We start from the raw sequence: 14663 nt of genomic DNA, 5'->3' as shown, positions 1-14663 counted from the left end.
TCCTGCTCCTCTGCTTTATTTGCTCCATATGGTGTTTGACATGGTACCCAGAAGAAAAAAAAAACTCTTGTGTGGGCGGAGGAAAAGCCTAGTATTTTGTCCGTCCTGAAATTTGATTCAGAAGTTCAGGATCCTGGAAGACAAAAAGCAAACGGAGGGGGAGGGAAGAAAGGCAGAGAAGGACGGAGAGGGTTTTTTTTAAAACTGCGAGAAGAGTAAACTCACTAAATACTCTGCAACCTCCGAGAAAAGTAAGTCCATATATACGACGCATGTTTCTAACTGACTGAAGAGCTTTAAACTTGCTTTTTTCATGGAGCTAAATTAATCCACATTGCTTCATTTCTGTGTCTCTCTCTCGGTTTAACTGCTCTTAATTGCTGCTGAATGGCCAGAAATTATCAGATTTGAGACCTGCTGCTATTTCAGAATGACTTGTGTGTCTTTACGCGCAGCTTCACGCACGGCTCGGGGCGCATTTTGGCCTCATTTGATTAATTTATCACCAAATTAGGTATTTCCTGCAGCCCTCACTAAACCAGACAGGACCAGGTTTTGATTTGCTTTGTGGAGGAGGATTTGTTAAAACTTTTTTTCTGTTTGAAAGAGTTGCTCAGCAGCGGGTGAAGTTATTTTTCAGCGGGGAGTAGAAGCACATTGCCCCCCTACGCGCGTTTCCACCTCCACGCCAGCTCTGATAAGCAGCGAGATTTATTCCCCTCCGACCTAAAGAGCGCGACGAGTCCTAATTGAGCTCTATACATGGTAAAGTCCTCATTTGTTTGGAGAAAGATCCTCGCCGCTGATTTTGCGTGCCGACTCTGCGCCACAGTTGGATGTGCGCCAAAAAAACTCAGAAGAAAATGCTCCAAATTCAATCTGCAGATGTTAATGAGAGCCTTTAAAAAGAAAAAAAACACCACACAGCTGAAGCGACAAAGAAAGGCGCGTGATTGGTGTTATTTTACATTACATTGATTTGGCAGACGCCTTTTGTCCAAATCCACGCACAAAAATGTGCATTTTTACGCGTTTTTATGGGAAGAAAAGTGGTGGAAGAAGTATTCAGATCATTTACTCAAGTAAAAATATCAATATCTCTATAAAAGTACTCAATTACAAGTAAAAGTCCTGCATTCAACATGTTACTTGAGTAAATACACATAAATATTGGCAACAAAATGTTTAAAAAGCAAGAGTAGGCTAGTCATAAGAATCGCTCCTGTCAGGGTTAATTACATTAATGTATCATTGTTTAATATGCAAGCAGTATTTCAGTGTTGTAGTTGGTGGAGGTGAAACTACTTTTAAGTTTAATCTGTAACATACATCACGTTTTATAATAATGTTTCATATGTAAAATCCAAAAAAATACTTGTAAAATAACAATGGGGAGACTCAAGTACCACAAAAGTACAGTACTGAGTAAATGTACTTAATTACTTTCAATCACTGCCAACCAAACAATTCTGTAGTAAATTACAGTCTTTGACTCTCCGTAATGATTTTATAATTTATACTCCTGCTTATATGTGATTTGAGGTATTTTTCCTCTTCAGGCTCCACTATATATACTTTAAGTACATTAACTTTGACTGCATCGGCCCTGTTAGTGACATCATCCTGCCTTGTGTTATTTCTGATCTGCTAAACGCTAATTACAGTGGTTCCCAAACTAGGGTTGGGGGAACCCCAAGTAGTCCCAAATTAAATCTGAGGGCTTTTGATCAGATGATGAAAGGGATTAAGAAAAGGTATCTGTTACGGTTTTTATTCTTACTTTGTTCTAACTTTTGTTATTTATTGATACTTTCACTTATTAATGCCTCTAAAATACATGAAATGAGTTCAATACTGGATACATTTACCTCTTCAGGCCTGTTAAAATCTTGAAAATAAGTGAAGTACTGAATACTTTGACTCTTCATGGCTCCACAAAACCTTAAAATAAATCACCAGATCATTAACTATTATCCCACATGGGATTACATAACGCAAAAATACAACATATAAATAAATAACAACTTTTTTGGATTTTATGTGCAATTTTATTTGTTAGGTTAATAGTTTTAAAATACCTTCTATACATTTCATTTCCCAACATGAAGCCGTCTCCACACTGCCAGGAAGTAAATGCAGGCGGAGAAAAACTGATTATCAAACTTCAACACTTTGAGTATCAACTGAAATGCGTCTGTAGTGTCGAGTATCAAATCATATCGAATGCTTGGTCAGATTCTTGGCTGTGAAGCAGGAAACTTTTTAACTGCAGCCTTTATTTTATTTAGGCAATATTTTTAATGCTGATGAATTAAGCAGTTTGACACATTTTGTTAAAGGGATAGTTCCACAGTTTTGGGAAATACATGTATTTTCTTTTTTATGCCGAGATTTAGATGAGATCGATAGCCTACCAGAGCTAGAGATGGTTAGCTTAGCTTAGCTTAGCATAACATCTGGAAACGAGGGGAAACTAGATAATAAAATCTGCCTACCAGCACCTTTAAAACTCACTATTTGGTACATTTTTCATTATTTGTTTAATCTGCATTTCAAAAGTGTTAAAACAATGTGTTGTATTTACACTTTGGCTTTTAAACGGCTTAAACAAACGAGATATAACCAGAGATATAAGTTTTTGGATTTCAACAATCTACTTCGATGTGATTCTTAAGTCTTGTCGAAACTAAATCACATTATAATTTCTACATGTGAAGATTTTGTGAGAAAAGGTCTCAAGCGAACAGAAAAGGTCACTGTTAACAAATCAAACCTGCACACCTTGCAGAGGAAGATAAACGCTGACATCCTGTCAGCGAGGATTACAGTACAACCACAAACATGACCTCAAAAAGCTCCCTTTCCTCACATAACTTAACCATTTAACATCGCGCCACATAGTGACAACAACTGAAATACGCCGTTTATATTTTCTCTGAGCCCAAATTAACATCTTCAAATTGCTTGTTTTGTCCACAAAACAAGGTCAAACCAAAGATTTTCAGTTTACTATAATATATGATGGAGAAAAGCAGCAAATCCTCATATTTTAGAAACAGGAACCAGAAAATGTTTGCTTAAAAAATGAGTGAGATGAACAATCAATTATCAGTATAGTTGCAGATAAAGCTTCTCTCTTTCAACTGATGGATTAATTGACTACTATAAAGTTTTTGTTTTTAGGATTTATACTTGTCTAAAACAGAAGGTAAACAATATTCCTGTCAGTAGAAAGTGGAAAACTGAACGTAAGCAAGTAAAGTCAAAACAGAAGCTACAAAGTGCTTTGCAGGAAAAAAACAGAGTGAGATGAAAGAGACAGCCAACACAATAAATAAAAAGAAGGAGAAATACAACCCACAAACTGAAATATAAGACAAAGCCAGAAAAACAAATAGATTATTTTTAAATACGGTCACTGATGTGGCTCGAATGGTTTCAGTGATGTCACTGCTCTCTGTGTTCATGGTTTGGTGTTTTTAACTGGTTTTGACTTTATTTTTGGCCGAACCTCTTCCTGCTGCTCTCAGGCTGTGCGACTATGAGCACCTCGGGGCTTCAGGCCACTAACCGGCAGAACGTGAAGGAGCTCGACAGCATGAAGGAGTCCATCAGCGACATCATCAACCAGCTCCAGGACATCGACCCGGCCAGGCTCTCCTTCTCCCCGTTCTTGGATCTGGACACTCAGATCTCTTTGGCGCCGGTGTCAGACAGCCCCGAGTCTTCGGTGGAGGAGCTGCACTCGTCCTCCCACTCCGTCTCCGGCTCCCAGCACTCACTTGAACCGTCACCAGCAACCGATCAGCCAAGGGGTGAGTTATTACTGCTGCTTTTTACTGTCTGACGGAGCTGTAGGATTTGAGGGGAGGCCAGAGCAAATTAGCAAAGGCCACCTCAGGCGAATTTAAGTGGATCCAAAGAGGGTTGAGACAAAGTCAGGACTCATGAAACCAAGGCAGAGCAAGTCAGCTGTCAATAAGCAGTCCACAAGTCTTTAGCATTTTGAAAATAATGATTAAGGAGTTTCTTAAATCTCACAAATATGCAGATCTACCTGCAAGAGCTCTCTGGAAATACTTCAACATCCACCTCATCGTTGCATTTTTGCAGTTTTAGGACCTTTATACACAGATTAAAATCTCATAAGTTGCAGTGCAGGAGAGAAAAAACATCTTTCGGCAAAAGTTAGTCAGCATCCAATACTGACTTAGAAAGAAAGAAGAAAGTCTTTTCTTGGTCTTAAGTCAAAAAAGACACAAAACAGGGGAAGTTTAACATGTGAGAGTAGTGTTTAGAGTCTGAAACACTGCAGTCCTGCTGGAGGGAGACTCCATCTGTAATGTGAAGTGGGTGAATGTTTGTAATCCTTCCCGTCGTTCCTGCTTCAACCGAGGAAACATTTAGATGTTGATACGGCGGCTGATGCAGCAATGGTGAAAACAGCTGGTGAGACGTCTACAGTTCCTGAAATTTGAATATTTTTTTTTATTTTGGTTCCAAACAGTTTTCCTAAACCGGATTTTTATTACCCTAAATGTTCGGTTTAGATTTATGTGGAAGCGGCTTCTTTCTGCACACTGACACGTGTGCCAACAGATGCTTGAATGAAAAGGAAAAATGGACTCTATTGAATATAAAGTAAAGATGAGACATTATTTGTCAGTTTAACAGATTACCAGACAGCCAGGGGCCACAAAAGCTCCAAGTTTACTGTCAATTGTTTTTTAATCATTTGATTTTGTCAATATCAACTAACGTGGGCCCTGCATTAAAGCCTTAATCCAGTTTTAAGACTTAAATTATTTTAGTTTATTATTATGCTTACATGGTGCATTTTCCTAAATAAATTTGTGTTAAATTATGACAAACAAAGAGAAATTTGTAGTCACAATATTAATTCAGCATAAGAGAATTACTTTATTGGCCAGATTACAAAACAAGGGTTGTTTTATATTCAAGGACTAGACATTTACGTTACGTTATATTATGTTCACAACATCAGATCTTCTTTTTGAACGGAGAAAGTACCAACTCCTACACAGAGTGTTGCATTATGGGTTGTTTGTAGCCTAGTGAGTGTCTTAAAGTCTGTTTATAGTGAGTCTGTAAGAGTTGGTCAGCTGTAAAAGTGTTTCCTTAGCTCAGTTTAACCTGCAGGAGTTTCTGAAGGCTTGTGAAACAAAATTGTGTAATTTTAACCACTTTCAAGAGCCTGGAAGAGAGAAGAGAGTGTGTGAGGATGTGACTCTACTACGGTGTATATTCAAAAGGTATTTCTCCAAAAAGCTGGAAAAGTCTCCTTATATTTGTGCCAATACAGTAGTTGGTCTTTGTGTGGACTGTGACTGATGGGAACACACACAAAGCACAGGAAGGTGCCCAACGGCAATTTTTGGCCCCAGTGCCCACTAATAGGTTCAATCCTGCCATGTGTCTTCCTCTCCACAATGTTAAATGAGACTCAGACCTCCGCTTAGTACTGTGGACATAAGGCAGCGAGTGATTGATTAGAGGAAGCCTGCAGTTGATTACTTTCAGTATCTGGTTTTGGATGCCGTATTAAAGTGTTGTTCTGATTTGAACAGGCTCTGCTTCCTGCCACCAGCGGCCCAGCGACAGTCTCCCAGAAGAGCCACGAGCAGACGAGACAGACAAGGGGGAGCTGGATCAAACTCTTTCCAGTCCCATCATCGCAGCACACAATTTGGACGCCGCCACGGAAAACTGCATCGGCAGTCCAACCCAGGGAGACATTCCCAATGGCACAGACACACCGAGATGGAGTCCAGAGTCCACCAATCTGGACTGTTCTGCGGACGAGGGTCGACCTCTGATAGGCCCGCCGCCAGAGAGCGTGGAGCTGACTGTGTGGAGATCAGAGGGGCGGGGAGAGACTTGCGAGGCCGCAGAGGAGGCTGCAGATCGGGGCCGCTGCTGCTGCCGCTGCTGCCAGTGCAAATGCTGCCAGAGTGGCCGAGTTCCCGCTTTCTTCTCAGTCCTGGCCTCTCTTCTGTGCACAGCCGGGATCCTCTATGCACTCTATTTCTATGTCCCCATTAAACCCCCTGACTGCCCCGACATGGCTAGCCGCATCGTTTTCACCCTCTGCTGCTGTGTGGTGGCAGCCATCCCCATCCTGCTTGGTACGCTTCAAACACCTGCGCACTGACATTCAAAAACAGCCGTCTGAGCGCCACAAATGAAAGATAAAGATTAAGAGAGGATTTGGTTTGTCTGGCCGCCTCGTCTCGGAATGTTTCAACGTCTCCTGTCCCCTTTAATTTCATGCGCTTTCAACCTCAATGCAGCAGACATCTCCCTCTGGGGAGAAGCATAATTTCCTTCTCCTGCACATAGCTTTAAATGGAAACTACAATAAGAGATTGGCTGCTTCTCTCTGCGTCTCTTAGGCTGTGGCCTAATTGTTTCTGAATATTTTAATCACTTCCCAACCTGAACGACCAGGACGAGAGGGCGGGTGGCAAAAACATCCAAAACCAAAGCCTGTCCAGACCCTTTTCCTCTCACCTATTTGTCAAGCTGATGACATGTTGCAGCCAGACAGGAGTATTTGCATGTAGGCCAATCTGCTGGCAGCTGCTGTATTCAAATGAAGATATAGAAAAACAAAGCATGCTGTCAGACGAGATCAAGTGCAGCTAGGAGTTGCTTGAAGTTGAGAGTTGTTTGTGGAAAAATGGCCCAGATTCAAGATGCTAACTGACTTATTGCTCTTTTATCCCTCCCAGCGATGCTCGTGGGTGCAGCGTGCCAGTTCTGCACAGGCTCCTTCAATTTGCAGGAGTCTTTTCCCAGAAGACGTGCAGTTCAGCAGCTGTTTGTCACGGCGTCCTTGGAACAGTTGCTCCTCTACGTCCTCAACCTCGTCGTTATGGCCGCTTTACTGCCTCAAGACCAGCTGAAGTTGGTTCCTATACTGGTCGCCATGTTCGTCCTAGGAAGGTGAGGCTTAAAAGTGGACCAGCAGGGAGTTTTATAAAGGTTATTGTGAAAAGCACCTAAAAAACTGAACACTGTTTCATAAAGCCTGTTAACTCAGAGTTAAAGTATTGGTTCAAAACTTCTTCAACAGTCAGGTGCCCATATGAACACTGAAAGTTTTCCTTGCTGTAATCATTCCTCCTGTTCATGCTGGCTATTAAAAGATCCCCTTTAAATGTACTTTCAATGTAAGTGATGGAGGCCAAAATCCACAGTGTGTCCACACAGTCATTTTGTGCAAAAATGCATTTCAGCAGTCTGAGTTAGTCATATCAAGTGGATATCTGCCACATTTACAGTCTTTGTAGCATAAAATTCCCTCTTTGTGTTTCCTCAGACAGTGTTTCCCTGTTCAGCTGCGGTGGAAGTATAGTAACAAAAAGAGAAACTTTGGCTCTAAAAAGATTGTAACATGAAAGATATCAACTTGATTTGACTAATTTCGACAGTTGAAGCTTCACATTAGCTTCGGATAAACTTTGAAATACATTTTTGCACAGAAGGAGGACTGTGGATTTTGGCCCCCATCACTTACATTGTAAGTGCATTATGAAGGGATCTTCAGGAGTACAGGAGGAATGATTACAGCAAGAAAAACCTATTTCAATGTTCATTTAGGCACCTGACTGTTGTTTTACGACAGACTTGAAAAATTGTGAACCCATCCTTTAATGTGATCAGACTAATTCAAGTTGGTTTTAAAAACGGTTAATTCATGATTGAAACACAGACATCAAACACAAATCACATTAATTCACAATAAAGAAAACAGACATGTAAAGACAAAACTGTGATGTTTGTGACTACAGAGCAGCACACATATTAAACATTAAATACAGCAACAACAGCCATGCTAGCAGCTTGGGAAGGCTTCTCAGGCACAGAGGTGCTTTGAGCTAAATGCTGTTTGCATACTAAGGTTCAGGTTTCTATTTTGACATTTGTCCTGTGTCTTTCTGGTTTGTACTGGTTGATTTCCTGATTTATGTGGACCTGTGCTGCGTCTCAGGCTTCTTCTAGTTTGACCTCTTTGGTTGATTGCCCTGATTCATAGCACCAAGCTGTCCCAGTTTAGCAGGGCTGCCAAGTTTTTACTTCATCTCGGAGTGAGATCTGTTCCTGGGGGAGGGTAGGGGGGGTGCTTTGGTAGTACTTATTTTTGTTCATAATAAAATTAGCATTATTCATGGTCAATTGACCCACTCGACCTTTCTCTGGCCTTATGAACCAACACCTTTTTCATAAGACTTTTTCTTTTTGTACTTGTGTTTATTAGGTAGCATTTTTGATATGCACTCCAGATATTACACATATTTTTCTTCAAAATATAGGATAAGAAAGATATATGCTCCTCACCGGGGTGCGCCTGGTTATGTTTTAAAATGGGGGAGCAAACTCGGAAAGATAGATAATTGGTGTTGGGGTCTGGGGGTCCTCCCCATTTCTACACCACCTAACCTCTTGGATTAAGTCAAGAAACAGCCACCTGCACTAGTCTGGATTAGATAGATTGAGGGTGCTATGAAAACCAAGAATGCCTCAAGAACATTATATAATTGGGTGGATGAGGACAGGAAATGATTATCAGAAGAATGACTGTTTCATTTGAAATTATATTAATAAAAACATTATGTAGCCTAAAATGGTAGTAGGTTGCAGGCTACTAGGCCATCTTCACAGTCAAACAAGGACAAACAACTTATAAATATAAATATAAATGAAATAGTCTTACAACACATCACAATATGATTTGGATAATTCAACCTGGTTAAACAACGTTAAACCTGAGGGTTGCTATTCTCAATACTCATAAGGCCAACTTAAAAGTCTAACAATTACAACAAAGTACAAACAATCTGGATGAAGGAAATGACCTCACAACTAACCTAAAAATTGCAAGAAAATTTCAGAGCGACAGAGACCCAGAGCATCCCCGCAACCAAAGTAACTCACTCTCACTCTTGCCTGCCTGCACACGGCGCGAGAGAAGAGGGAGAGACACTGTGCTGCTGCCAGAGGAGTCGCTGACTGAGATTACTTTGAGCAGCATGCATAGGAATACTTTACAATATAGATTTGTGTATATTTTACGCTTTCCCCCTGATGGTCTGAATAACTTGCTGCTGCACGGTGCTGCTCTGTCTTATCTGTCCGTGCGCTGTCAATATCCTCTTTTTTCTTTTTGCACCGTGACATTATCAGTTATGAATTTGTTTTTCACTGCATGAAAAAGTGGACGTGTGGCGTGAGACCGTGTGAAAAGTGCATAGACTGTATAAAATAATGGATGTGATGTAGCCACCTTGATGTCACCCATTGGTTTGTGGACTACCGTTTTGAAGTCTCAAGTTTGGCATTTTGACAGCACCATCTTGGTTTTTTGGAGTCAGAGGTGATGAGAAGTGACCATATTTGGACGAGAGTGTGGAGCTGCGGAGGAGCTCCGCAGGGTCCAACTACAGCACCTCATACACCACTGTGGTAATGACTTACCAATAACAAGGTTGTCATGCCCTAAACTATACCTTGCTTTATTGTCTATTTTACTTTAAATGGGGGCATAATTTACAAAATGAACATCATGCTGTATTGAAGAAGACTTCATCAAGGAACTGTTTACTGAGGTAATAAATCAAGTGAGGGGTAGGGTAATTTTCCCCCTGATGGCCATCAGAGAGAATGCAGGTTTAAGGCACTTCCGCATTGGCTTCACTTTTCAGACCCAGAGCTACCTGCTTAGAAAAGTGTCAATTGCGTGAGTCTCATGATAAATGCATGAGACTTGACAGCCCTGGTGCTGTGTTTTATCCCGAGGAAGGCAGTTTGCTGAGACGTTGAGCTTCATTTGTTGAAATAAATGCATTTTTTGGATAGCAGGTAATATTTACCATAGTTACATTAGTTTTGTGTGTTAGCATGCTAATTTGCTTATTAGCACTAAACATGTAATGAAGTACAGCTTTGAGGGGAATATCATTAGTTTTACTTGTATTTGGTCAAAAACCAAATATTGGAATTTTGACTTGCTGATGGTGCTGTGATTATGAAGGTTTTTAGCCTATAAATCATCCTGAGGGGCACATGAATGTGTGTACAACATGTCCAGGTAATCTAGGCTATTGAATATCTGTCGAGACCTAGACTCACAGGTCAGTCTCTAAATGCTACACTCATAGAGATTGAGGACAATCTCCCAGGTTTTGTCGTTGAAACTAGGTGGAAACAATTAGAGAGTTTTAAAAAAAACCTGCATTGCACAACCAATCCAAAGTCTCTAGGTCGGTCCTTCGTATTGGGTCGGTGACATGTAGTTCACTATGGAGGAGAATGAGGGGAGAGCATCGTTTCCGGTAAGGCGTGTTCTTGACAAAATGTAAGGGGCGTAGGTTTGTTAGTAGACGTTCTCGCCACCGTTCAAGCAACTACCATGCATTTAGAAATCCCCAGACTTTGGTAGGTGGAGATCTCTGATGTCTGGTATTACGAGACTAGTCAAGACCTTTTGCTTAAAACCAAAAATGTCAACCTCATGGTGGCCACTAGAGGGAAAGTCAGGTGATCACCAAAGTTATTACAATTCAACCTTTGAGGACCATGAATGTCAGTACAAAATTTTTATCGCGATCCAACCAACAGTTGTTGGGATATTTCAGTCTGGACCAAAGTGATGGATCGACTAACAGACTGACATTGCCAGCCCTAGAGCCACGCCACTAGCAAGGCTAAAAACAACCAAAACCACTGTCATTAACAAAGCCAAAGAGAAGTTTTGGCAGCATGTTGTAAAGCAGCAGCGAGCTCAGACTGTGACAGAAGGAGAGATGAACTCAGCTCAGTTTGTTGCAGCGTTCTGCTTCTAATCATGCCCTTGTAGGTTCAGGTCCAGTGTGAATAATGTGGATTTTCTTTGTTATTAAGTGTTGAAATGATTGTACATGATATAAAACATACAGCATCAAATACATCTGAAGTATCAAGATGATATTTAGCATTTTCTAGAAACTAAAGTTGTGGTTTGTGCAAGTGACACAACAACCTCCATGTGGTGCCAATACTTTTACAATTCTTGTATTCTTGTAATTTTAATAGACTGATTTCTGGATGTATTTATAGGAATAGTTTTAACATTTTGGGAACTGTTACTTTCTTGCCAAGAGTAACGTAAAGATTGATGCCACTCTCAAGTTTGTACGACAAACATGAAGCTAGCAGTCGGTTAGCTTAGATTAGCGTGACGCCTCTAAAGCTCACTGATTAACACATTATATCTTGTTGATTCAATCCATACAAAAACCAAAGTGCAAAAACGACAATTCACCATTTTACGGGGGATTATATGACTGAACTATTTCTTAACTGGGAGCAGTTGCCAGGGAAGTAGCAAAGACTGGTTTCGGCTAGTGTAGCTTTTACTCCACATTAAAATTTTACACATAATAAAAAATATGATCAGCCTGCAAAAATGCAATGATTTGTAAAAGATTAGACCAGTCGTTCCCAACCTTTTTGGCTTGTTGAGAGTGCTGGGGGTTCCACCTCAGAGTGATTTTCCCACCTAAACTTCTCAGATTGTGTCATTTAAAAATGGTTTTAAGCTCAAAGGGATGAAATTATCTGATGTTTCAATCAAATAAAAACTTAAAATGTTTGAGAAAAGCCCAAAAAAAAGAATTAGATTTGTGTAATAACTTTGCTTTATCTTTTTTTCCTACTCCACCAGTCATCTCACAACCTCTCAGATTTATCTTTTGTGACCATTAGCAGTGAGCTAGAAGCGACCATTAGGTTGGGAAACACTATATTAAACTAACTAATAGTATAAAGTATAGTTCTACCTCAACTAGCTTCAACAGTAAAATGCTGCTATGCATTGATGCATTAGCAATTTAATAATATAAGACAATTAGGGCTGCAACTAACAATTATATTCAGTATTGATTAATCTATTATTTATTTTCTTAGTTTTTAGGTCTATAAAATGTCAGAAAATGGTGAAACATGTTGATGACTGCCCATGATGATGTCCTTAAATGTCTTGTTTTGTCCACAACAGTCCATTACCCAAAGATATTTAGTTTACTATAATAGAAGACTAAATGCACCATGGATGTCTAAGAGAACTGGATACAGGAACAGCACTAGGATTTGAAGCAAATTTGATATAGTGGCCAAAACGTGTAATTACAACGTCACATGATGCACAGTGGCCCAAAAAGACTTTTTCCCATAGACTTACATTGTGAAAGAGACGTCTGTAAATCAGCAGATTAATTTTTTTGAACGTAACAACCCACAAGCCCTGTGAAATGACTCATTTCACTATCTGATCACATTTTGAAAGTCTAGTAGAGCTGCGCGATTGAATCATTTTATCCCCATTCAAGTTAGCTAAACCGGAAGTTAGCCGTCTCAGCTGGTGGAAGTCTCCAGTGAGCTCCATTGGTGCATGCGGCCCATAAAGCATGCACAGTATGTTTCCATCCAGGCAATTTCTTTACAGCAGGAAGTGGCTTTTTTGGCTTCATGCGCCACTGAACAACTTTCATAGGAATGAGCAGGGCCCCGCCTCTAATGCTGTATCCAGTTCTCGTTATACATCCATGAAATAAACCAGAAAATATTCAAATTCGAGAAGCTGTAATCAGAGAATTTGGACATTTTTTCTTAAAAAAATGGCTCCAAGCAATGAATCAGTTATATAAATAGTTGGCAACTAATCAATTAATTGACTAATCACTGCAGCTTTAAATACAATATCACAAACAAGGGACATTTTCTTCAAAAGCAGTACTTGTACTTTGATACTTGAGTTACATTTTGATGATAACTGTAATTTTACTCAATTAAAACTTTATGCAGAACATTTACTTATTATATTTTTATATTGTTGTATTGGTACTTTTACGTGATAAGTAAAGGATCAGAATACTTCTTCTGAAGTAAATCTGGTTTCTTGCTTCATGAAACACCCGACAGGGAGGCTGTGAGTGTTTATCAGTGAGGTTTGAACTTAATCTTATTTCCTGTTTTGTTGTTATTTTCCTCACAACAGACTTGTTTACTGGATCAGCCTGAACGTGTGCAGCCCCTGGCGAGGCTTCGGCTCCGGCCTGACCATCTTCCCGCTCCTCGCCATGGTGGCTCTCAATCTGTTCGTCATGTACAACCTGAATCTCAAAGAGCCACTTTTTGGCTCCCAGGACGTCCTCTATAATCAGGTCACCCCCTCTTCCTGGTCAGGGGAGACATCACAGAGCCCGAGTGGCAAACCAGACATCCTACCCACAGACATCCTGGACGCTCAGTGAGGAGGCGAGCTGCGCTTTCTTCTGTCAGAGGAGGAGATCTTTCCAAAAATAGGCCATTCCTGTGGTCTGCAGTTCAGCACAGCTACACATGCTGCCACTATACCCTCCAAGTCTGTGATGGCTTAACTTGTATTTTTGCTCCTCCTATACAGGACTTCTTTAAATGTGGATTCATGCTTATTATCTGAAATGCAAGAGCTCTTTCCCTGCTAGTGGCAGAGGAAGCCTTTGAACAATGCTCCAGTCTTATTTGTCCTTTTAAGTTCTTCCAGTGCCTATATTTAATGTTTTGAACTCTTAAGTACTTAAAAGCTCTGCTAGCTATATATATATGGCTGGATTTGGTTTAACCTAAAAAACCACGAGCAAAGCAACTTCAATTCTCAGACTTTATTATTATTTTAACTGTCCAAAAAGTTTGTACATGATGAAGGCAGAATAAAAGCCATTTGTAAAAACGTCTTTTCATCTTTTCCAGTGGGGTTTTCAGTCGACCAGTTGCTACTTTTGCTTTGACTGAGCGGCTATTCCTGGAGAAACTGCAGTTATGTGTTTGCAGTGTCCGGACTGTCATTATGTGATGTGATAACATGCTCTCTATGTTCTCTGGTTGCTCTCCATCTCCACCCTGCTGGCGTCCTCACTGCTGCTGATGTTGCTCTTGCTGGGTTTGTGGCACCAAAATGAGGCCAAAACAAAAAAAAAAGGATGCAAAAGACGGCTGCACTAATTCTCTTTGGACCACTGAGTCAACATGAGATTAATGAGCTGTCCAAATTACTGTAATTAAAGACAATTTATTTGGCTACAAGTATAATTATCAAGTCAATAAAACCCTTTTTCAGGCTCAAATGCAAAGATTTGTGTCTAATAAACTTTTCAACTTTTTCTTCCTCTTCTTTCACATGATTTTTCTTACACACCAGGTTTTACCAATTTAATACCATTACAAAATAAAAAAATATATATATATATCTGCAGGTCAGACTAAATAATAAGTTTTAAAGTCAATTTTACATTTTTCCCCAGTCTCTCTCTTTATTTTAGAGTAATCATTTATTTTTTTAAACCAGGCTGCAATTTCAAAGTGTAAATATTGCTTTTTTACATTTAAATTTTATATTAAATATTTATCAAGCTGTGCCTAAACTTGTTACAGCAACATAAATACTTCAGCTGTGACCAACAGCATCAGTTTGTTGTGGTGCACTTGACACTAAAATGTCTAAAAGCTAAATGAGGTTGATCTCTAAGACAGAGAGGTTTGAGTGAAGTGAACAACTGATTATGTGAACGACTCCCTGTCTCAGTTTCCAAGGAGAAAGTTGCACTTCTCCGGGAATAGATTAC

At 40.0% G+C, this 14663-nt stretch overlaps 1 protein-coding gene across 2 annotated transcripts; it reads left to right on the top strand.

Moving 5' to 3' along the window:
• Window positions 1-90: 90 nt before the first annotated feature.
• LOC122988909 lies at window positions 91-14183 on the top strand. Of its 2 annotated transcripts, none has more exons than XM_044361572.1 (5): window positions 91-251; window positions 3531-3815; window positions 5589-6146; window positions 6753-6966; window positions 13058-14183. In XM_044361572.1, exons 2-5 carry the CDS (start codon window positions 3542-3544, stop codon window positions 13311-13313), a joined length of 1302 nt encoding a protein of 433 aa, XP_044217507.1. In that variant the 5' UTR covers window positions 91-251; window positions 3531-3541; the 3' UTR covers window positions 13314-14183. The 2 variants fall into 2 exon arrangements, with proteins under 2 accessions (XP_044217507.1, XP_044217508.1); XM_044361573.1 differs by lacking the exon at window positions 91-251 and adding an exon at window positions 630-765.
• The last annotated feature ends 480 nt before the right edge of the window (window positions 14184-14663 follow it).

Source organism: Thunnus albacares, chromosome 9, assembly GCF_914725855.1.
Source record: "Thunnus albacares chromosome 9, fThuAlb1.1, whole genome shotgun sequence".
Classification (NCBI taxonomy): Eukaryota; Metazoa; Chordata; class Actinopteri; order Scombriformes; family Scombridae; genus Thunnus; species Thunnus albacares.
This window is presented reverse-complemented; position numbering and strand designations above follow the sequence as displayed.